Source organism: Nerophis lumbriciformis, linkage group LG16 (assembly GCF_033978685.3).
Source record: "Nerophis lumbriciformis linkage group LG16, RoL_Nlum_v2.1, whole genome shotgun sequence".
NCBI classification, from domain to species: domain Eukaryota; kingdom Metazoa; phylum Chordata; class Actinopteri; order Syngnathiformes; family Syngnathidae; genus Nerophis; species Nerophis lumbriciformis.
In genome coordinates, this window is record NC_084563.2 from 28,003,763 (window position 1) to 28,030,071 (window position 26,309).

Genomic DNA, 26,309 nt, shown 5'->3' on the forward strand with positions numbered 1-26,309 from the left:
CCTTACACATTTAAAAATAGTAGCAGATCTGACCTCTCGCCTGCGGAGCATGCCGAGGTGGCAAATGTCCAACACTGCCCCTGCAGGACAAAGTGGGTGGTGCACCTGTGGGCATGATCAACACTGCCCCTGCAGGACAGAGTGGGCGGTGCACCTGTGGACATGATCAACACTGCCCCTGCAGGACACAGTGGGTGGTGTTCAACTGAGAAAAGGACAGGAGAGGGACAGTTGATTAGGAACAGCATGTGTCCTTAAAGAGACCATGCTGACTTTGATGTATGAAGTTTATTAAGGTGGTGATTGTGAGAGGTGTGGTCCTTCTCAACAACACAACTTACATCTTCACAATGAAGTTTATTAAGGTGGTGATTGAGAGGTGTGGTCCTTCTCAACAACACAACTTACATCTTCACAAGGTACCTTAGTCACATACAATTGCCATCAAGCGATGATAAAAAGTGTAGTAAAACAAGTGGTATAAAAGTAAAAAGGCACATTCTTCTTCTGACAGCTCCACCACGGTCCACTAGGTGGAGCTAGACAGCTGATGTCCATACCTGCAGCCAGGTGTGTGGAAAGGTCCTCCTCCACTGCAAGTATCAAGTGTCACTATAGACCACCTGGCCATGAGCTGGCCCACCTAACGAGGAGGAAGAAGGTGAAGTCTGGGAGGTGCTGCGGGCCCTCAGGATGGCCTCGGCCACGCTGCAGTGGGGCCGGGGGCCAGGTTCCGAGGTGTAGGTGAAGGTGAGGGCGGTGGCGTAGATGATTCCATCGTTACGGACCAAGGTGACAGGAACCTGCACGGGCTGACGGACCCAGCGCCATCCTTCCCTGAAGGCTGAAATGTCGGGCACCACACACAGGATGCTCTCTCCACACCTGGCAGGTAGACAGAAGACATGTGAGACATGTGGGAGTGACACGCCACACACCTGCACACACACCTGTACATGGTGTCGGCCTCCACGTCTCCAAACCACACCCTCAGGTTGGGCGTGAAGTTGTGACCAGTCACCTCCAACATGGCCACATCTCCTCCACCATTTAACTGCACACACACACACACACACACACACACACACACACACACACACACACACACACACACACACACACAGGTGTGAAGATGAAGCAAGGTGTTGTGCAGAGTGAAGGTGGCGTGCGTACCTGCAGACTCTCCACCACAGGGACAGGTGTGACAGGTGTGCTGACAGGACCCATGCCTTCATAGAAGGTGTACTCTGCCTTGTCAGTGCTGATGATGGTCCAGCAGGCTCCATCGTTGATGATCTCCTTCTTCTCTTCCTTCATGCAGGCTGCAGCCTGAACAAACACAACAACTTTCACAGGTGTTGGAATTTGGACAAAAACACTTTTGGTTTTCTTTTTTTATGCATTCTAACTAACTAATAATCATTCTAATACAGCAAGGCAGCTGATGGAGGTACACTATAAGACCTCTAAAATCATCCAACAAGGACCAACAATACCCTATTTACATGTGGTGTAAACTTTATTGATCCACAAGAGAAATTGTTCCACACAGTAGCTCAGTTACAAAGGATGGAAAGGGTAAGAATGGAAAGGATATTGCAGGTATAATATAGACAAAAATGTACCATAGTAGCAATATAAAATATAACATAAATGTAATATTTACATATTATATATACAGTATATAATATATACTGATATATTATATCATATTTTTATTATGGCTGGGCAACGATTCGATTTTTTATCAGAATTAATCGCACTATTTCTCCGATTAATCACGATTAACTGCATTGTACACGCAAACCCAATAATGAACTCAAAAGTAGTGTGTAGTGCACCTTTATTGGAATATTCTCCCATATGAACAAAAGCGCCAAAACATTTGTTGTGCAAACACAATTTAAATCAGTACTTGTTAAACAGTAGCAGATTTTATGAAAATCAAGTCAAAAAATGTCAATACAAACATTCAAGCTTATTGCCACTGCCAGCAGTGTTATCCTGTTTGTTATGGGAAATAAATATCATCTACATACAAATCCCTGAGCCACAATCATAACATCCGAACAGGCAATTTCTGAGGTAACAGCAGAAACATTTTCTTTTATCAGGGAGAAAAAGAAGAAAGGGTGAAGCACAAAACACTTCACTGCTGGGATTTCCTTTACAGGGGACTAGAATGTAAAGTCCATGTTAATAATGAAGTTCCTTCAGAGAATCTCACTCAACTCGATGCACTTTGTTCATTCTCAGAACTTGACGGCCATTCATTTGAAATGTACTGCCCTATGAATTAAAGTGCCATAACATTTACTGTGCAAACACACTTTTAACAGCATTTTTAAACAGTTAGCAGTTAAACAACATATTTGTAAATCTTCAGCCTCAGCTTCAACAATGTTCCATCCATCCATTTTCTACCGCTTATTCCCTTTGGGGTCGGAAGGCTGGGTACACCCTGGACAAGTCGCCACCTCATCGCAGGGCAAAGTCCCCATGGAGTATGAGAATTAGCGGTGAATGCGGTGTAACCACAGCACCGCCGCTGAATATAATCGGCAGGCCAGCTCTAGTGTTAATTTGATATCGCCTCAAGGGACAAGTGAAATTACACGGCGGACCAAATTTGGCCTGCGGGCCAGAGTTTGACACCCATGATCCAGACCATCAGGGAGTGTTTTAGATGTAAACCATTCGAGGTCCCATGAAGAACCACTGACCTGGTACTGGATGATCCTGTCCTGTGAGAGACACAGGTACATCCTCTCCGTGTCCTTCAGGTAGAAGGCACACTTGTGGAGCTGTGACACCGGGTCATCTGCATCCATCAGTGCTGTCTGCTTGTCCACCTTACGTATGGTCTACACATGGAGATGTTACATCACTAACTTGTCATTATACTTCATGTGATGATGTATCTTTGGTTGTTACGTCTGCTTGTCCACCTTACGTATGGTCTACACATGGAGATGTTACATCACTAACTTGTCATTATACTTCATGTGATGATGTATCTTTGATTGTTACGTCTGCTTGTCCACCTTACGTATGGTCTACACATGGAGATGTTACATCACTAACTTGTCATTATTCTTCATGTGATGATGTATCTTTGATTGTTACATCTGCTGTGTAGTTACAGTCACACACATGATGCAGTGTTGTATGTTCATGTTCACACTAACCACTACTTGTAGTAGTCATGGTCACACATCTCCAACATTCATGTGTGACCATGAATGTTGGTATATATACCACCATGGGGCGGTATAGCTCGGTTGGTAGAGCGGCCGTGCCAGCAACTTGACGGTTGCAGGTTCGATCCCCGCTTCCGCCATCCCAGTCACTGCTGTTGTGTCCTTGGGCAAGACACTTTACCCAACTGCTCCCAGTGCCACCCACACTGCTTTAAATGGAACTTAGATATTGGCTTTCACTATGTAAAGCGCTTTGAGTCACTAGAGAAAAGCGCTATATAAATATAATTCACGTCACTTCTTCATGTAAGCATGTTCTTCTCCTCTGTGTTGTGCAGGGTTTAATCAACAACACCCACACCAGGGGTCAGCTGCACTTTACTACTCAGTGGCCTAGTGGTTAGAGTGTCCGCCTTGAGATCGGTAGGTTGTGAGTTCAAACCCCGGCCGAGTCATACCAAAGACTAAAAAAATGGGAGCCATTACCTCCCTGCTTGGCACTCAGCATCAAGGGTTGGAATTGGGGGTTAAATCACCAAAAATGATTCCCGGGCGCGGCACCGCTGCTGCTCACTGCTCCCCTCACCTCCCAGGGGGTGAACAAGGGGATGGGTCAAATGCAGAGGACAAATTTCACCACACCTAGTGTGTGTGTGACAATCATTGCTACTTTAACTTGAACTTTACTCCTGGTAATGACCATACAGCAGACCTGGGCTATTATTTTGACTCAGGGGCCACATTGGTCAGTACAAATATATCTGGCGCCCAGTGTGTGTGTGCGTGTGTGTGTGTGTGTGTGTGTGTGTGTGTGTGTGTGTGTGTGTATACATAGCAATCAGCAATCCTAGTGTAAATATGAGATGATAACTGCAATATATTTCCATGTAACAGACTGACTGATGAATGTGTGAAAATATGTATTCTTTTATTTCTGATTTTGACCATGACTCTGAGTTTGTGTGTTTTTTGACTGAATATTTAGTGTCATAGTTCATAGTGCTGTATGTGTGCCTTTAAGGAACACTTCACATGTGTAGCATGTTCAGCATGAGTGCATGAAAGTCCTCTATTGCAAGAACAGTTGAGTTAGTTCTTGCATTGACTGCTTCTTTGCAGAGTTAGTGTGCTTGCTGGAGAAATGATGTTGCTTTCTTTTTTAACCTTCTTGAAAATAAAACATACAGACTTTGTCTAGACTACAGTGGACACATATTTACTTCTTCTTTCCTGACTAAACACCTGACATTTGTGGATTTATTTGTTCTTTCTTGACTAAACACCTGCCATTTGTGGATTTACTTCTTCTTTCCTTAGTAAACACCTGTCATTTGCTGTCAACTTGACTTTTCTTTAGCATTATTGCAAGTTGCGTCAGAGCAGTATCAGTAGAAGAAGTCTACCTGGGCTGTGCAATCAGTCATTCACTCTGCAGTCCTATTGCGCCACTCTGTGGAATGGCTTGGTATTACAGGACAATTCATGTGGTCCTAATTATTACGCTATTTGCTCTATTCAGTTTTATATTTTGGCGGGCCGGATCAAAAAGTCTAACGGGCCAGCTGTGGCCCGCGGGCCATAGTTTACCCACCCCTGGACTAGATGTAGTCCTCCATTGATCAGCATGATCACGTAACCCAGAAGAAGTTCATCAAATTTAAGCTCAGTTTCCCACAGTACCAGCATTTCATATTGTTGTCCATGTGGTGTGAAGAAAGGAGAACATAGCAGTCTAAAGAAAGGAGAACATAGCAGTCTAAAGAAAGGAGAACATAGCAGTCTAAAGAAAGGAGAACATAGCACTCTAAAGAAAGGAGAACATAGCAGTCTAAAGAAAGGAGAACATAGCAGTCTAAAGAAAGGAGAACATAGCAGTCTAAAGAAAGAAGAACATAGCAGTCTAAAGAAAGGAGAACATAGTCTAAAGAAAGGAGAACATAGCAGTCTAAAGAAAGGAGAACATAGTAGTCTAAAGAAAGGAGAACATAGCAGTCAAAAGAAAGTAGAACATAGCAGTCTAAAGAAAGGAGAACATAGCAGTTTAAAGAAAGGAGAACTTAGCAGTCTAAAGAAAGGAGAACATAGCACTCTAAAGAAAGGAGAACATAGCAGTTTAAAGAAAGGAGAACATAGCACGCTAAAGAAAGGAGAACATAGCACTCTAAAGAAAGGAGAACATAGCAGTTTAAAGAAAGGAGAACATAGCAGTCTAAAGAAAGGAGAACATAGCAGTCTAAAGAAAGGAGAACATAGCAGTCTAAAGAAAGGAGAACATAGCAGTCTAAAGAAAGGAGAACATAGCAGTCTAAGGAAAGGAGAACATAGCAGTCTAAAGAAAGGAGAACATAGCAGTCTAAAGAAAGAAGAACATAGCAGTTTAAAGAAAGGAGAACTTAGCAGTCTAAAGAAAGGAGAACATAGCAGTCTAAAGAAAGGAGAACATAGCACTCTAAAGAAAGGAGAACATAGCAGTCTAAAGAAAAGAGAACATAGCAGTCAAAAGAAAGTAGAACATAGCAGTCTAAAGAAAGGAGAACGTAGCACTCTAAAGAAAGGAGAACATAGCAGTCAAAAGAAAGGAGAACATAGCAGTCTAAAGAAAGGAAAACATAGCAGTCTAAAGAAAGTAGAACATAGCAGTCTAAAGAAAGGAGAACATAGCAGTCTAAAGAAAGGATAACATAGCAGTCTAAAGAAAGGAGAACATAGCAGTCTAAAGAAAGGAGAACTTAGCAGTCTAAAGAAAGGAGAACATAGCACTCTAAAGAAAGGAGAACATAGCACTCTAAAGAAAGGAGAACATAGCAGTCTAAAGAAAGGAGAACATAGCAGTCTAAAGAAAGGAGAACATAGCAGTCTAAAGAAAGGAGAACATAGCAGTCTAAAGAAAGGAGAACATAGCAGTTTAAAGAAAGAAGAACATAGCAGTCTAAAGAAAGGAAAACATAGCAGTCTAAAGAAAGGAGAACATAGCAGTCTAAAGAAAGGAGAACATAGCAGTCTAAAGAAAGTAGAACATAGCAGTCAAAGAAAGGAGAACATAGCAGTCTAAAGAAAGGAGAACATAGCAGTCTAAAGAAAGGAGAACATAGCAGTCTAAAGAAAGGAGAACATAGCAGTCTAAAGAAAGGAGAACATAGCAGTTTAAAGAAAGGAGAACATAGCAGTCTAAAGAAAGGAGAACATAGCACTCTAAAGAAAGGAGAACATAGCACTCTAAAGAAAGGAGAACATAGCAGTCAAAAGAAAGTAGAACATAGCAGTCTAAAGAAAGGAGAACATAGCAGTTTAAAGAAAGGAGAACTTAGCAGTCTAAAGAAAGGAGAACATAGCACTCTAAAGAAAGGAGAACATAGCAGTTTAAAGAAAGGAGAACATAGCACGCTAAAGAAAGGAGAACATAGCACTCTAAAGAAAGGAGAACATAGCAGTTTAAAGAAAGGAGAACATAGCAGTCTAAAGAAAGAAGAACATAGCAGTCTAAAGAAAGGAGAACATAGCAGTCTAAAGAAAGGAGAACATAGCAGTCTAAAGAAAGGAGAACATAGCAGTCTAAAGAAAGGAGAACATAGCAGTTTAAAGAAAGGAGAACTTAGCAGTCTAAAGAAAGGAGAACATAGCAGTCTAAAGAAAGGAGAACATAGCACTCTAAAGAAAGGAGAACATAGCAGTCAAAAGAAAGTAAAACATAGCAGTCTAAAGAAAGGAGAACGTAGCACTCTAAAGAAAGGAGAACATAGCAGTCAAAAGAAAGGAGAACATAGCAGTCTAAAGAAAGGAAAACATAGCAGTCTAAAGAAAGGAGAACATAGCAGTCTAAAGAAAGGAGAACATAGCAGTCTAAAGAAAGGAGAACATAGCAGTCTAAAGAAAGGAGAACATAGCAGTCTAAAGAAAGGAGAACATAGCAGTCTAAAGAAAGGAGAACATAGCAGTCTAAAGAAAGGAGAACATAGCAGTCTAAAGAAAGGAGAACATAGCAGTCTAAAGAAAGGAGAACATAGCAGTTTAAAGAAAGGAGAACTTAGCAGTCTAAAGAAAGGAGAACATAGCAGTCTAAAGAAAGGAGAACATGGCACTCTAAAGAAAGGAGAACATAGCACTCTAAAGAAAGGAGAACATAGCAGTCTAAAGAAAGGAGAACATGGCACTCTAAAGAAAGGAGAACATAGCAGTCTAAAGAAAGGAGAACATAGCAGTCAAAAGAAAGGAGAACATAGCAGTCTTTTTTTTTTTTCAAGATGGCGGCGCGCACAGACGCAGCGGCTTACGGCTCTCCATTTCAGTGCTCTTTCTTCCTTCTTTTCTTCATGTTTTTTTTCCTTTTGTGCACCACCTGTACTGCAAACACCCGGTACACCCGCCAGTCACTCTTGGATATCGGTAACTCGCACCAGATATCTGTTTCGAGCGACTTTCACCACGAGCACAACATCCCAGATGACATAGCGAGAGCACAGGGCTCTCCGTGGTTTGTTGTCGGGTCTGGGAGACGGCGCAGACGGAGGAGGGAGAGGAAGCAGAAGCGTGGCCGCAGGTCCGGCGTCTTGCTCAGGCTTAGGAAACAACCCCACAAGCCACCTCTACCGAGCCTGTTCCTCTCTAATGCCAGATCCCTTGTACAGAAGATGGACGACCTGGAGTTACAACTTGCTGGAAACCGCTATGTTCGGGACTGTTGTGCTATGATTATCACCGAAACCTGGCTTCACCCGGAAATACCCGATGCTAGCATGCAGCTAGCCGGACGCACTCTGCTCCGCCGGGACAGAACTAAGGACTCCGGTAAGAGCAGAGGAGGGGGGCTCTGTATTTACGTGCATGAGAACTGGTGCAACAACGGGACAATCACTGAACAGCACTGTTGCCCGGACGTGGAGTACATGTCTGTTAGATGTCGGCCTTTTTTTCTCCCGAGAGAGCTGTCTGTTGTTATCATCACAGCTGTGTATATTCCACCGGACGCCAAAGTAAACACAGCGCTCTCTCTTCTGCTGAACACCGTCAACGAACAGCAGCAGGCCCACCCCGACGGTGTTCATATCATAGCAGGGGATTTTAATAAGGCCAATCTGAAGACTGTACTCCCTAAGTTCTACCAGCACGTGAAGTGTTCTACAAGGGGCAAGAACACCCTGGACCACGTGTATACCAACATAAAGCACGCGTACAGAGCTACACCCCTCCCCCAGCTTGGACAGTCAGACCATCTTTCCCTCCTGCTCTCTCCTACCTACACCCCCATCAGACGCCAGGCCAGGCCTATCACAAAGACTGTTATGACTTGGCCTGACGATGCACTCCCCAAACTTCAGGACTGCTTCCAACACACAGACTGGGACCTCTTCCAACAACAGGAGCTGGAGACAGCCACAGGAACGGTGCTGGACTACATAAAGTTCTGCATCGGGAATGTGACTGTGGAAAAAACCATCCGGGTTTACCCCAACAAGAAACCCTGGATGACCAGCCAGGTCCGCACACTCCTCAGGGCCCGCGACGCAGCCTTCAGGTCAGGGGACAGGGCACTGTACAGTGTTGCTAGAGCCGACCTGAAGAGAGGGATTAAAAAAGCAAAGGCGGACCACAGGAGGTGCATAGAGTCCCATCTGTCCAGCAAAAACTCACGGGAGGTGTTGCGGGGCATTCATGACATCACGAACTTCAGAGGCTGCAATATGACAACTGCGGATCAGAGTGCGACACTGGCAGAGGAGCTTAACTGTTTCTTTGCCCGTTTCGAAACCCCCCAGCGACACTCATCTGCTCCAGCCCTGCCCCCGCCCCCACCGGGCTCCGGCGCCACTCCACTCACTGTACAGGAGCACAGTGTCAGACGAGTGCTCCTGGCTGTGAACCCCAGGAAGGCTACCGGACCAGACGGAGTACCTGGAAAGGTGCTCAGGACGTGCGCCCACCAGCTCGCTCCCCCCCTCACCAGGATCTTCAACCTCTCCCTGGCTCAGGCAGTCATCACATCCTGCCTGAGGTCATCTACAATAATCCCGGTGCCGAAGAAGTCTCCCATCACCAGCCTGAATGATTACCGACCAGTGGCCCTCACTCCGGTAATCATGAAGTGCTTCGAGCGACTTGTTCTCCAGCACATCAAGGACCATATCCCTCCAGACTTCGACCCCCACCAGTTCGCATACCGGGCGAACAGGTCCACAGAGGACGCCATCGCTGTTGCTCTCCACTCTGCTCTGAACCACCTGGAGCAGCAGCAGAGCTACGTCCGGATGCTCTCTGTGGACTATAGCTCTGCCTTCAATACAATAATCCCGGACAGACTCTGCAATAAACTGGACACTCTTGGCCTCCCCCCTCTCACAAACGCCTGGATAAGGGACTTCCTAACGGACCGACCCCAGAATGTGAGACTTGGCCCGCACCTCTCATCCTCCCGCACGCTGAGCATCGGCTCCCCACAGGGCTGTGTGCTGAGCCCCCTCCTCTACTGCCTTTACACCCATGACTGCAGTCCGGCCCACAGTGACAACCTTACCGTCAAGTTCGCCGACGATACCACAGTGGTCGGGCTCATCTCCAGGGGTGACGAGGCTGCCTACAGAGAGGAGGTCCTGAAGCTGACGGCCTGGTCTTCGGAGAACAACCTCGCTCTCAACACCAGCAAGACCAGAGAGATCATCGTCGACTTCAGGAGGAGCAGCACCGACCCTGCCCCCCTCTACATCAACGGCGAGCGTGTAGAGAGGGTCCACACCTTCAGGTACCTTGGAGTCCACATCTCTAATGACTTCTCCTGGACAGTCAACACCACATCAATCATCAAGAAGGCTCAGCAGCGGCTACACTTCCTTAGAGTCCTCGGGAAGTACAACCTGAAGCCTGACCTGCTGCTGACCTTCTACCGCTCGTCCATCGAGAGCCTGCTGACCTACTGTATTACGGTATGGTACGGCAGCTGCACTGCAGCAGACAGGGAGAGGCTGCAAAGAGTGGTCAAGACGGCTCAGAAGATCATCGGCCGCCCTCTCCCCTCTCTGACGGACATCTACACCTCCCGCTGCCTCAACAGAGCCAGTGCCATCATCAAGGACAGCACCCACCCTGGCTCTGACCTGTTCCACCTGCTGCCCTTTGGGAAGCTCTACAGGTGCATTAAAACCAAAACAAACAGGCTAAAGAACAGCTTCTTCCCCAGGGCCATAACCATCCTGAACGGACTGCCCCATTGTCCCTCATAACTGCCTTCTCTTCGGTGCAATAACCCATTCCACCAACCACCCTGTTTTTGTTTTGTTTTTTCATGTATATATTCATTTCACACCATATTCATTGCACTTCTACATTTTTTAAATTTTTATATACCGTATTTTCCGCACCATTAGCCGCACCTAAAAACCACAAATTTACTCAAAAGCTGACAGTGCGGCTTTTAACCCGGTGCGCTTTATATATGGATAAATATTAAGATTCATTTTCATAAAGTTTCGATCTCGCAACTTAGGTAAACAGCCGCCATCTTTTTTCCCGGTAGAACAGGAAGCGCTTCTTCTTCTACGCAAGCAACCGCCAAGGTAAGCACCCGCCCCCATAGAACAGGAAGCGCTTCTTCTTCTACTGTAAGCAACCACCCGCCCCCGGAAGAAGAAGAAAAAACGCGCGGATATCACCGTACGTTTCATTTCCTGTTTACATCTGTAAAGACCACAAAATGGCTCCTACTAAGCGACAAGGATCCGGTTCATGAAAAGACGCAATCTCTCCATCCGCACACGGATTACTACCGTATTTCACAGCAACTGATATTCCTGTGAACCGCACTGTGGAACGGGAGCACGTACGGTGAATATTCGCACCACAGGGAATGAGAAGTCATCCTTCACTGTGGTTCTAGCTTGCCATGCTAACTTCCACCCGTGGTGATATTCAAAAGGAAGACCTTGCCAAAAGAGACCTTTCCAGCCGGCGTCATCATAAAAGCTAACTCGAAGGGATGGATGAAGAAAAGATGAGCGAGTGGTTAAGGTAAGTTTAAGTTTACGCGAAGAGGCCGGGTGGCTTTTTTCACGCAGCTCTGTCCATGTTGATATACGTATGTTTGTGATTGCACATTTGCGTACATTTTGGGAGTGAACAGAGTTGTTAGAACGCTGGTTTTTAATATATTATTAAAGTTTGACTGACCTATCTGACTGTTTTTTTGACATTCCTTTAGCGCAGTTAGATGCGGCTTACAACATGGGGCGGCTTATTGGTGGACAAAGTTTTGAAATATGCCGTTCATTGAAGGCGCGGCTTTTAACCCAGGGCGCCTTATGATGCGGAAAATACGGTATTTGCACATTGTTTTTCTAGCATGCACACATCGCACTGTATGGAATGGCCTCAATCTCGTTACCTTACGTAATGACAATAAAGCTGATTCTGATTCTGATTCTTCTTCTAAAGAAAGGAGAACATAGCAGTCTAAAGAAAGGAGAACATAGCAGTCTAAAGAAAGGAGAACATAGCAGTCTAAAGAAAGGAGAACATACCAGTCTGGGCAGTGCCATGCCAGTTACAGAACACACCAACTTCACCGTCTGACCATAGTGGATGTAACCATCTCTCACTGCAAACTCCTCCCCTTCTGACTCCTCTTCATCCACTGGGAATAACACATGAGAAGATGTTACATGAGGAAGACACAATGCATCAGACATGAGAAGATGTTACATGAGGAAGACACGATGCATCAGACATGAGAAGATGTTACATGAGGAAGACACAATGCATCAGACATGAGAAGATGTTACATGAGGAAGACACGATGCATCAGACATGAGAAGATGTTACATGAGGAAGACACGATGCATCAGACATGAGAAGATGTTACATGAGGAAGACACGATGCATCAGACATGAGAAGATGTTACATGAGGAAGACACAATGCATCAGACATGAGAAGATGTTACATGAGGAAGATACAATGCATCAGACATGAGAAGATGTTACATGAGGAAGACACGATGCATCAGACATGAGAAGATGTTACATGAGGAAGACACGATGCATCAGACATGAGAAGATGTTACATGAGGAAGACACGATGCATCAGACATGAGAAGATGTTACATGAGGAAGACACAATGCATCAGACATGAGAAGATGCTACATGAGGAAGACACGATGCATCAGACATGAGAAGATGTTACATGAGGAAGACACGATGCATCAGACATGAGAAGATGTTACATGAGGAAGACACGATGCATCAGACATGAGAAGATGTTACATGAGGAAGACACGATGCATCAGACAGAGAAGATGTTACATGAGGAAGACACGATGCATCAGACATGAGAAGATGTTACATGAGGAAGACACAATGCATCAGACAGAGAAGATGTTACATGAGGAAGACACGATGCATCAGACATGAGAAGATGTTACATGAGGAAGACACGATGCATCAGACATGAGAAGATGTTACATGAGGAAGACACAATGCATCAGACAGAGAAGATGTTACATGAGGAAGACACGATGCATCAGACATGAGAAGATGTTACATGAGGAAGACACGATGCATCAGACATGAGAAGATGTTACATGAGGAAGACACGATGCATCAAACATTAGAAGATGTTACATGAGGAAGACACGATGCATCAGACATGAGAAGATGTTACATGAAGAAGACACGATGCATCAGACATGAGAAGATGTTACATGAGGAAGACACGATGCATCAGACATGAGAAGATGTTACATGAGGAAGACACGATGCATCAGACATGAGAAGATGTTACATGAGGAAGACACAATGCATCAGACATGAGAAGATGTTACATGAGGAAGACACAATGCATCAGACATGAGAAGATGTTACATGAGGAAGACACAATGCATCAGACATGAGAAGATGTTACATGAGGAAGACACGATGCATCAGACATGAGAAGATGTTACATGAGGAACACACAATGCATCAGACATGAGAAGATGTTACATGAGGAACACACAATGCATCAGACATGAGAAGATGTTACATGAGGAAGACACAATGCATCAGACATGAGAAGATGTTACATGAGGAAGACACGATGCATCAGACATGAGAAGATGTTACATGAGGAAGACACGATGCATCAGACATGAGAAGATGTTACATGAGGAAGACACGATGCATCAGACATGAGAAGATGTTACATGAGGAAGATACGATGCATCAGACATGAGAAGATGTTACATGAGGAAGACACGATGCATCAGACATGAGAAGATGTTACATGAGGAAGACATGATGCATCAGACATGAGAAGATGTTACATGAGGAAGACACGATGCATCAGACATGAGAAGATGTTACATGAGGAACACACAATGCATCAGACATGAGAAGATGTTACATGAGGAAGATACGATGCATCAGACATGAGAAGATGTTACATGAGGAAGACAATGCATTAGACATGAGAAGATGTTACATGAGGAAGACACGATGCATCAGACATGAGAAGATGTTACATGAGGAAGACACGATGCATCAGACATGAGAAGATGTTACATGAGGAAGACACAATGCATCAGACATGAGAAGATGTTACATGAGGAAGACACGATGCATCAGACATGAGAAGATGTTACATGAGGAAGACACAATGCATCAGACATGAGAAGATGTTACATGAGGAAGACAATGCATCAGACATGAGAAGATGTTACATGAGGAAGATACGATGCATCAGACATGAGAAGATGTTACACAACATGTGCAGATGAAGAAGACACAATGCATGTTACACAACATGTGCAGATGAAGAAGACACAATGCATGTTACACAACATGTGCAGATGAAGAAGACACAATGCATGTTACACAACATGTGCAGATGAAGAAAATGCATGAGACATGAGAAAATGTTACACAATACGTGCAGGTGAAGAAGATACAACGCATGAGACATGAGAAGATGTTACACAACATGTGCAGATGAAGAAGACACAATGCATGTTACACAACATGTGCAGATGAAGAAGACACAATGCATGTTACACAACATGTGCAGATGAAGAAGACACAATGCATGTTAGAGGTGTGACTCACACAGGTGTATATGGAAGGCTCCCCACTGCAAGGAGCTGGCGTGGAAGTTTCCTCCCTCCACGTGAAGATACCTGGTGCTGACTGTCTGGGAGCGGAGGCGGTTGAAGAGAGCAATCTTTGTTCCTGATGCGATGCACACTGAGAGAGAGAGAGAGAGAGAGAGAGAGAGAGAGAGAGAGAGAGAGAGAGAGAGAGAGGGAGAGAGACAGAGAGAGGATGCACAATGAGAGAGAGAGAGAGACGCATGAGGAGGAGGATGCACAATGAGGAGGAGGAGGATGCACAATGAGAGACAAACATGAGGAGGAGGATGCACAATGTGAGACAAACACGAGGAGGATGCACAATGAGAGACAAACATGAGGAGGAGGATGCACAATGAGGAGGAAGAGGAGGATGCACAATGAGAGACAAACATGAAGAGGAGGATGCACAATGAGGAGGAGGAGGATGCACAATGAGAGACAAACATGAGGAGGAGGATGCACAATGAGGAGAAGGAGGATGCACAATGAGAGACAAACATGAGGAGGAGGATGCACAATGAGGAGGAGGAGGATGCACAATGAGAGACAAACATGAGGAGGAGGATGCTCAATGAGAGACAAACATGAGAAGGAGGAAGCACAATGAGGAGGAGGAGGATGCACAATGAGAGACAAACATGAGGAGGAGGATGCATAATGAGAGACAAACATGAGGAGGAGGATGCACAATGAGGAGGAGGAGGATGCACAATGAGAGACAAACATGAGGAGGAGGATGCACAATGAGGAGGAGGAGGATGCACAATGAGAGACAAACATGAGGAGGAGGATGCACAATGAGGAGGAGGAGGATGCACAATGAGAGACAAACATGAGGAGGAGGATGCACAATGATGAGGAGGAGGATGCACAATGAGAGACAAACATGAGGAGGAGGATGCACAATGAGGAGGAGGAGGATGCACAATGAGATGCAAACATGAGGAGGAGGATGCACAATGAGGAGGAGGAGGATGCACAATGAGAGACAAACATGAGGAGGAGGATGCACAATGAGGAGGAGGAGGATGCACAATGAGAGACAAACATGAGGAGGAGCATGCACAATGAGGAGGAGGAGGATGCACAATGAGAGACAAACATGAGGAGGATGCACAATGAGGAGAAGAAGGATGCACAATGAGAGACAAACATGAGGAGGAGGATGCACAATGAGGAGGAGGAGGATGCACAATGAGAGACAAACATGAGGAGGAGGATGCACAATGAGGAGGAGGAGGATGCACAATGAGAGACAAACATGAGGAGGAGGATGCACAATGAGGAGGAGGAGGATGCACAATGAGAGACAAACATGAGGAGGAGGATGCACAATGAGGAGAAGGAGGATGCACAATGAGAGACAAACATGAGGAGGAGGATGCACAATGAGGAGGAGGAGGATGCACAATGAGAGACAAACATGAGGAGGAGGATGCTCAATGAGAGACAAACATGAGAAGGAGGAAGCACAATGAGGAGGAGGAGGATGCACAATGAGAGACAAACATGAGGAGGAGGATGCATAATGAGAGACAAACATGAGGAGGAGGATGCACAATGAGGAGGAGGAGGATGCACAATGAGAGACAAACATGAGGAGGAGGATGCACAATGAGGAGGAGGAGGATGCACAATGAGAGACAAACATGAGGAGGAGGATGCACAATGAGGAGGAGGAGGATGCACAATGAGAGACAAACATGAGGAGGAGGATGCACAATGATGAGGAGGAGGATGCACAATGAGAGACAAACATGAGGAGGAGGATGCACAATGAGGAGGAGGAGGATGCACAATGAGATGCAAACATGAGGAGGAGGATGCACAATGAGGAGGAGGAGGATGCACAATGAGAGACAAACATGAGGAGGAGGATGCACAATGAGGAGGAGGAGGATGCACAATGAGAGACAAACATGAGGAGGAGCATGCACAATGAGGAGGAGGAGGATGCACAATGAGAGACAAACATGAGGAGGATGCACAATGAGGAGAAGAAGGATGCACAATGAGAGACAAACATGAGGAGGAGGATGCACAATGAGGAGGAGGAGGATGCACAATGAGAGACAAACATGAGGAGGAGGATGCACAATGAGGAGGAGGAGGATGCACAATGAGAGACAAACATGAGGAGGAGGATGCACAATGAGGAGGAGGAGGATGCACAATGAGAGACAAACATGAGGAGGAGGATGCACAATGAGGAGGAGGAGGATGCACAATGAGAGACAAACATGAGGAGGAGGATGCACAATGATGAGGAGGAGGATGCACAATGAGAGACAAACATGAGGAGGAGGATGCTCAATGAGAGACAAACATGAGGAGGAGGATGCACAATGAGGAGGAGGAGGATGCACAATGAGAGACAAACATGAGGAGGAGGATGCACAATGAGAGACAAACATGAGGAGGAGGATGCACAATGATGAGGAGGAGGATGCACAATGAGAGACAAACATGAGGAGGAGGATGCTCAATGAGAGACAAACATGAGGAGGAGGATGCACAATGAGGAGGAGGAGGATGCACAATGAGAGACAAACATGAGGAAGAGGATGCACAATGAGAGACAAACATGAGGAGGAGGATGCACAATGATGAGGAGGAGGATGCACAATGAGAGACAAACATGAGGAGGAGGATGCTCAATGAGAGACAAACATGAGGAGGAGGATGCACAATGAGGAGGAGGAGGATGCACAATGAGAGACAAACATGAGGAGGAGGATGCACAATGAGAGACAAACATGAGGAGGAGGATGCTCAATGAGAAACAAACATGAGGAGGAGGATGCACAATGAGGAGGAGGAGGATGCACAATGAGAGACAAACATGAGGAGGAGGATGCACAATGAGGAGGAGGAGGATGCTCAATGAGAGACAAACATGAGGAGGAGGATGCACAATGAGGAGGAGGAGGATGCACAATGAGAGACAAACATGAGGAGGAGGATGCTCAATGAGAGACAAACATGAGGAGGAGGATGCACAATGAGGAGGAGGAGGATACACAATGAGGAGAAGGAGGATGCACAATGAGAGACAAACATGAGGAGGAGGATGCACAATGAGAGACAAACATGAGGAGGAGGATGCACAATGAGGAGGAGGAGGATGCACAATGAGAGACAAACATGAGGAGGAGGATGCACAATGAGGAGGAGGAGGATGCACAATGAGAGACAAACATGAGGAGGAGGATGCACAATGATGAGGAGGAGGATGCACAATGAGAGACAAACATGAGGAGGAGGATGCTCAATGAGAGACAAACATGAGGAGGAGGATGCACAATGAGGAGGAGGAGGATGCACAATGAGAGACAAACATGAGGAGGAGGATGCACAATGAGAGACAAACATGAGGAGGAGGATGCTCAATGAGAAACAAACATGAGGAGGAGGATGCACAATGAGGAGGAGGAGGATGCACAATGAGAGACAAACATGAGGAGGAGGATGCACAATGAGGAGGAGGAGGATGCTCAATGAGAGACAAACATGAGGAGGAGGATGCACAATGAGGAGGAGGAGGATGCACAATGAGAGACAAACATGAGGAGGAGGATGCTCAATGAGAGACAAACATGAGGAGGAGGATGCACAATGAGGAGGAGGAGGATGCACAATGAGAGACAAACATGAGGAGGAGGATGCACAATGAGAGACAAACATGAGGAGGAGGATGCACAATGATGAGGAGGAGGATGCACAATGAGAGACAAACATGAGGAGGAGGATGCTCAATGAGAGACAAACATGAGGAGGAGGATGCACAATGAGGAGGAGGAGGATGCACAATGAGAGACAAACATGAGGAGGAGGATGCACAATGAGAGACAAACATGAGGAGGAGGATGCACAATGATGAGGAGGAGGATGCACAATGAGAGACAAACATGAGGAGGAGGATGCTCAATGAGAGACAAACATGAGGAGGAGGATGCACAATGAGGAGGAGGAGGATGCACAATGAGAGACAAACATGAGGAGGAGGATGCACAATGAGAGACAAACATGAGGAGGAGGATGCTCAATGAGAAACAAACATGAGGAGGAGGATGCACAATGAAGAGGAGGAGGATGCACAATGAGAGACAAACATGAGGAGGAGGATGCACAATGAGGAGGAGGAGGATGCTCAATGAGAGACAAACATGAGGAGGAGGATGCACAATGAGGAGGAGGAGGATGCACAATGAGAGACAAACATGAGGAGGAGGATGCTCAATGAGAGACAAACATGAGGAGGAGGATGCACAATGAGGAGGAGGAGGATACACAATGAGGAGGAGGAGGATGCACAATGAGAGACAAACATGAGGAGGAGGATGCACAATGAGAGACAAACATGAGGAGGAGGATGCACAATGAGGAGGAGGAGGATGCACAATGAGAGACAAACATGAGGAGGAGGATGCACAATGAGGAGGAGGAGGATGCACAATGAGAGACAAACATGAGGAGGAGGATGCACAATGATGAGGAGGAGGATGCACAATGAGAGACAAACATGAGGAGGAGGATGCTCAATGAGAGACAAACATGAGGAGGAGGATGCACAATGAGGAGGAGGAGGATGCACAATGAGAGACAAACATGAGGAGGAGGATGCACAATGAGAGACAAACATGAGGAGGAGGATGCTCAATGAGAAACAAACATGAGGAGGAGGATGCACAATGAGGAGGAGGATGCACAATGAGAGACAAACATGAGGAGGAGGATGCACAATGAGGAGGAGGAGGATGCTCAATGAGAGACAAACATGAGGAGGAGGATGCACAATGAGGAAGAGGAGGATGCACAATGAGAGACAAACATGAGGAGGAGGATGCTCAATGAGAGACAAACATGAGGAGGAGGATGCACAATGAGGAGGAGGAGGATGCACAATGAGAGACAAACATGAGGAGGAGGATGCTCAATGAGGAGGAGGAGGATGCACAATGAGAGACAAACATGAGGAGGAGGATGCACAATGAGGAGGAAGAGGAGGATGCGTGTGTGTGGAACCTTACAGTCAGCGTTCTTCAAGGATTGTTTCTTCTTGGAAGGTTTGGAGATGACTTTGATTCTCTTGCTGAGGAACACTCCAATGTTGGCACTGTTGCCATGCAACATCTTGACTGACAGCATGAAGTGTTTCCTCTTGTCTGTGTCACTGATGTACAATGTCTTAGCTGCACAGAAGTGCTGGTGGACACACACACACACATGTAGAACATCACAACACTGATGTACAATGTCTTAGCTGCACAGAAGTGCTGGTGGACACACACACACACACACACACACACACACACACACACACACACACACACACACACACACACACACACACACACACACACATGTAGAACATCACAACACTGATGTACAATGTCTTAGCTGCACAGAAGTGCTGGTGGACACACACACACACACACATGTAGAACATCACAACACTGATGTACAATGTCTTAGCTGCACAGAAGTGCTGGTGGACACACACACACACACACACACACACACACACACACACACACACACACACACACATGTAGAACATCACAACACTGATGTACAATGTCTTAGCTGCACAGAAGTGCTGCTGGACACACACACACATGTAGAACATCACAACACTGATGTACAATGTCTTAGCTGCACAGAAGTGCTGGTGGACACACACACACACATGTAGAACATCACAACACTGATGTACAATGTCTTAGCTGCACAGAAGTGCTGGTGGACACACACACACACACATGTAGAACATCACAACACTGATGTACAATGTCTTAGCTGCACAGAAGTGCTGGTGGACACACACACACACGTAGAACATCACAACACTGATGTAGAGGTAGAACTTAACTTGTGAAATATGAAATCCGTGCTGCAGTCTGCAGGTGTACCTAATGTTGTGGCCCAGCAGCGACTGCAGCACGGATTTCATATTTCATTCATTCACAACTCCTCCAACACGAACATTATTCTTTTTGCACTTTTGGCTTCTTATTAAATAACTTTTTTAAATAGATTCAATCTTGCACGTGGAAACTTTAAGTGTGGGCTTTAGTTGATATAACACTCCCGTCAGGGGGTGCATTCTACGCCGGGGGTGCATTATCCGGCACAACACCTGTTATATCAGCGCAACAGAGTCCAATAAGCACTCCTTAATAAACTCTCTGTCAGAAAACGCCTTACTTTTTCTGGCGATTTTGTGAGAAATTACGAAACTTGTCCTGACGGCTGCATCTCTGGGGGTGTGAAATATGGCAAAAAGTCCTTGTTGGGTTTGCAGTTTTACCATCAACGCATCAGCCTCCCTTGCGCACGCTTCATCAGACAGATTCCACTATTTTTCCTGGTGCTTCGTCGTGTAGTGGCGATTCAAACTATATTCTTTAAACACAGCAAGGTGTGTAGCACACATTAAGCACACGGCTTTACCTTTCATTTCTGTAAAGAAATACTTGGCTGTCCACGTCTTGTTGGAAACACGCCATTCCTCATCAACTTTTCTCTTTTTAGCGTCTCATCACTTGTCGCTGTGCACCTTCAGTCACAGGTTACACCCGGACATAGGTCCATAAAAAACACTTTTCAAAATAAAAGCAGCACAGTTGTATTGCGCGCACGACATAGATGTTTTTTAAACTTTATTTTGTAATTTGTGATTGCCGCTGTTCACATTCACTCACGAGCATACGTCCACACGGAAGTACCGGTAATACAAATAACGCTTTTCAAAACAAAAGCAGCACCGTTGTATTGCACACTCGACATATACTTTTTAAAATGTATTTTGTAATTTATGATTGGCCTCACGCGGGCCGGACAGGGACGCACAAAGGGCCGGATGTGGCCCGCGGGCCGCAGAATGTCCAGGTCTGTTGTAGTGCATTCAACTCAATATGGGTTGAAAAGGATTTGCAAATCATTGTATTCCGTTTATATTTACATCTAACACAATTTCCCAACTCATATGGAAACGGGGTTTGTAAACAAAACAGAGTGGAACCAAAGTGTTGGGTTTAACAACCTTCAGATATGCCAACACTTCATTTAGTCGCCTGCAGACAAGAGAGCGGGGCAAACAACGCGGGGGCGGAGCCATCCTCTGACTTGCTACACGGGTGAAGCCAACACTCCAGCATGTGTGACTTTAGACATGTTGCTAACTCCAGAAGAGAGATGATGGGACACAAGTCCTGTAAGGGACCTTCTGAAGGATCAGGTCTTGTGTCTCCTCACCTTTCCCTCCAGGTTGTTAACTCCAGAAGAGAGATGATGGGACACAAGTCCTGTAAGTGACCTTCTGAAGGATCAGGTCTTGTGTGTCCTCACCTTTCCCTCCAGGTTGAGCTGCTGCATCTCCTGCTCACTGTTGCCAATCCCGATGAAGGCACAGGTCTGGGACTCCTGCTCGGTGCAGCCCTCCTTCTCCATCCTCTCCATCTTCTTCTGCCAGCCACTGCCCAGCAGGTAGACGCAGGGTGGAGGACAGAAGAACCTGATGGAGGAGAAAGACGTGAGCCAAAGAAATCTTCTATGAAGACAAGAAGAGTCTCACCTTTTCTCATTGCCGTAGGACTTCTGAGCAACCTTTGCATGAAGTATGAGGACTGTTTGATCATCTTTCTCCTTCAAGTACGTCCTCATGGCCTCCCTGAAAGAAGCAAACACATGTTGGCAGAGTTCCTGCTCCATTGACACCCACGTTTCATGCCAGTCTTCAAATGGGATCTTGGGCTATCTGATTCAGACCACATCAGGAAGTAGTCCCAATCCCATCTTTTCAAATGTCACTGCAGTCTCAACACGATGCCACCTCTTTGCCACTTTTACGCCATCTTTGGCGAGCTACGTTACTCGTGTGCGCAGCAAAAGACGCTAGCCGAAGTAGATGCTTCATCACCACGCCCCTTATTGCACCGCTGTCACGGTGACTCTGTCATTGCCCGACAAATTGTCAATGCATCATTAGTCAATAGTGCCAAAATAATAGACTATATGTAATACATACATACATATTTATATATATATATATACATATATATATATACACACACACACACCTATATACTTTAATTTATAAAAAAATAGCTAATAATAGCTAATGAAATGTTGAAGGAGTGAATATGTGTGTGGTGTATTTACTTCCATGTTATAAGTTGTTTACCTAAGTGAGTTGAAAAGTAAAGCTAACTAGATAACTTAACAGCCATGAAAAGATTACAACCCTCCCAAAGATATTACACTAAATAGATCCATGCATACATTATATTACTATTCGTATATTCATTTGTTTTCACGTTAAAAAAACACTCCTTTTTAAGATGTGGTGGCTTTTATTTTGCAAAGTAGTAGGAGTAGTAGTGACTTCCTTGTTTATTTACGGAATGTGGTCAACTTATTTTGTTTTCACTTTATCCCACTGCGCATGCACGTGACGTCAAGGATCATTGTTATTAATCATGATTAATCCACAATGTGATGAATAGTCTAGATGTAGTTATTAATCATGATTAATCCACAATGTGATGAATGGTCCTAGTTGTAGTTATTAATCATGATTAATCCACAATGTGATGAATGGTCCTAGTTGTAGTTATTAATCATGATTAATCCACAATGTGATGAATAGTCTAGATGTAGTTATTAATCATGATTAATCCACAATGTGATGAATAGTCTCTAGATGTAGTTATTAATCATGATTAATCCACAATGTGATGAATGGTCCTAGTTGTAGTTATTAATCATGATTAATCCACAATGTGATGAAGTCTAGATGTAGTTATTAATCATGATTAATCCACAATGTGATGAATAGTCTAGATGTAGTTATTAATCATGATTAATCCACAATGTGATGAATAGTCTCTAGATGTAGTTATTAATCATGATTAATCCACAATGTGATGAATAGTCTACTTGTACTTATTAATCATGATTAATCCACAATGTGATGAATGGTCCTAGTTGTAGTTATTAATCATGATTAATCCACAATGTGATGAATAGTCTAGTTGTAGTTAGTAATCATGATTAATCCACAATGTGATGAATAGTCTAGTTGTAGTTATTAATCATGATTAATCCACAATGTGATGAATAGTCTAGATGTAGTTATTAATCATGATTAAACCACAATGTGATGAATAGTCTAGTTGTAGTTATTAATCATGATTAATCCACAATGTGATGAATAGTCTAGATGTAGTTATTAATCATGATTAATCCACAATGTGATGAATAGTCTATCCATCCATCCATTTTCTACCGCTTATTCCCTTTTGGGGTCGCGGGGGGCGCTGGAGCCTATCTCAGCTACAATCGGGCGGAAGGCGGGGTACACCCTGGACAAGACGCCACCTCATCTAGTTGTAGTTATTAATCATGATTAATCCACAATGTGATGAATAGTCCTAGTTGTCGTTATTAATCATGATTAATCCACAATGTGATGAATGGTCCTAGTTGTAGTTATTAATCATGATTAATCCACAATGTGATGAATAGTCTAGTTGTAGTAAGTTTGTTTACCTTGTTAAACGCTGAGGCTGACATCGCTCTCCAAACTTGCTAAAAAGAACAACATTGAGGGTAAAAAGGTTTAAAAGCAAGTTAAGAACATTTAGTGTTGGTAATAATTACAAGTAAAAGAATGTAAAAGAAGAGAAAATAATAGTAGTGTACACTAAATGAACAACTTTAGTGTACACTAACATAGCAAGCAAAAAGGTGATTATAGTTTGACACACTGTGAGTCATTAACGACTTCATATAATAAGAATATAAATAATAATATAATATGAATAATAATAATAATAATAAACGTGACAGGTCGCAAAGTAACTTTTTAAACAGCACGCTGCGTCAAACTATCAGGCCAGAAGAAACACAAAGTAAGCTCCCTGAAAAGAGGGAGAAGAAAGGCAACAAGGTGCTGGGAAGATAAAAGTATTAATAATGAAATATAAACACAAACATCAACAACACAAACTCACCCGGTGACGACGGGCGCCATCTTGACAAGAACCCTCCCCCCTCCCCCTCGCCAACAATCGCGAGATCTCCAGGACACGCACGCAGAGCCGCTACTTTACACGCAGGAGCACTTTGACAAGGAGAAGGGAGAATGGAGACAATTGTGCTGGTGAGGAGGTGAAAGAGTGAGGAGGTGAAAGAGTGAGGAAGTGAAAGAGTGAGGAGGTGAAAGAGTGAGGAAGTGAAAGAGTGAGGAGGAGGAGAGAGGGAGGCGAGGACAGCAAACAACAAGCGTGGGAAAGTTGTGAAGTCGCGCGAGAACAGGAACATTCTCACAATACACACTAATGAAAGGCGAGCTCTGCTCTCGCGAGATCGATGCGAGCTCTCGCTTTTTTTCCCCTCTGACAAGGACGTCCACGAACACTTGGTTCCCACGCTGTGTTGCGCAATCACGGAGCTGTGGATGCGCTTCATTTTTATCACTCACGTTTGTAAATAAACTCCCAACAATGTTTAGACACTAACATCTTGTAAATAAACTCCCAACAATGTTTAGTCACTAACATGTTGTAAATAAACTCCCAACAATGTTTAGTCACTAACATGTTGTAAATAAACTCCCAACAATGTTTAGTCACTAACAAGTTGTAAATAAACTCCCAACAATGTTTAGTCACTAACAAGTTGTAAATAAACTCCCAACAATGTTTAGTCACTAACATGTTGTAAATAAACTCCCAACAATGTTTAGTCACTAACAAGTTGTAAATAAACTCCCAACAATGTTTAGTCACTAACATGTTGTAAATAAACTCCCAACAATGTTTAGTCACTAACATGTTGTAAATAAACTCCCAACATGTTTAGTCACTAACATGTTGTAAATAAACTCCCAACAATGTTTAGTCACTAACATGTTGTAAATAAACTCCCAACAATGTTTAGTCACTAACATGTTGTAAATAAACTCCCAACAATGTTTAGTCACTAACATGTTGTAAATAAACTCCCAACAATGTTTAGTCACTAACATGTTGTAAATAAACTCCCAACAGTGTTTAGTCACTACCAAGTTGTAAATAAACTCCCAACAATGTTTAGTCACTAACAAGTTGTAAATAAACTCCCAACAATGTTTAGTCACTAACAAGTTGTAAATAAACTCCCAACAATGTTTAGTCACTAACATGTTGTAAATAAACTCCCAACAATGTTTAGTCACTAACAAGTTGTAAATAAACTCCCAACAATGTTTAGTCACTAACATGTTGTAAATAAACTCCCAACAATGTTTAGTCACTAACATGTTGTAAATAAACTCCCAACAATGTTTAGTCACTAACATGTTGTAAATAAACTCCCAACAATGTTTAGTCACTAACATGTTGTAAATAAACTCCCAACAATGTTTAGTCACTAACATGTTGTAAATAAACTCCCAACAGTGTTTAGTCACTAACAAGTTGTAAATAAACTCCCAAAAGTGTTTAGTCACTAGCATGTTGTAAATAAACTCCAAACAATATTTAGTCACTAACATGTTGTAAATAAACTCCTAACAGTGTTTAGTCACTAACATGTTGTAAATAAACTCCCAACAATGTTTAGTCACTAACATGTTGTAGATAAACTCCCAACAGTCAGTAGTTGATGTACATTGTCAGTTGAATATTACATTTCTGGTCGGTGTTAAAGTTAAATCGTAAACAAATGCCAGCAAGTCATCTGACAATGGAGCCAATGAGTCCATCAATTATTCCTATAAAGTGCTTGAAAACATCCAAACTCTTGTTACATGATGTAAGTATAAGTGTAATAACATTCATATTAACATGTAATATTTATAAAAACATCCAAACTCTTGTTATATGATCTAAGTATAAGTGTAATAACATTCATATTAACATGTAATATTTATGAATTTTAATCAAATGGCGGAGTATTTATTTCACAGATGCATCACAAGGTTAACTATTTCCTTGGACAACAACACTACTAATCATGACAGACAACATAATAAAACA

The 26,309-nt window shown here is 44.0% G+C and overlaps 1 protein-coding gene across 1 annotated transcript; it reads right to left on the reverse strand.

Moving 5' to 3' along the window:
- Nucleotides 1-273: 273 nt before the first annotated feature.
- LOC133617140 (recombining binding protein suppressor of hairless-like) lies at nt 274-24,822 on the reverse strand. The gene is made up of 11 exons (XM_061976910.1): nt 24,303-24,822; nt 23,839-23,877; nt 21,863-21,958; nt 21,637-21,802; nt 19,317-19,491; nt 14,261-14,398; nt 11,705-11,817; nt 2,724-2,864; nt 1,174-1,329; nt 951-1,054; nt 274-885 (listed from the first exon to the last, which is right to left on the reverse strand). The coding sequence occupies exons 1-11, from the start codon at nt 24,320-24,322 to the stop codon at nt 603-605; spliced, it is 1,431 nt and encodes a 476-aa protein (XP_061832894.1). The 5' UTR covers nt 24,323-24,822; the 3' UTR covers nt 274-602.
- Between the last annotated feature and the right edge of the window lie 1,487 nt (nt 24,823-26,309).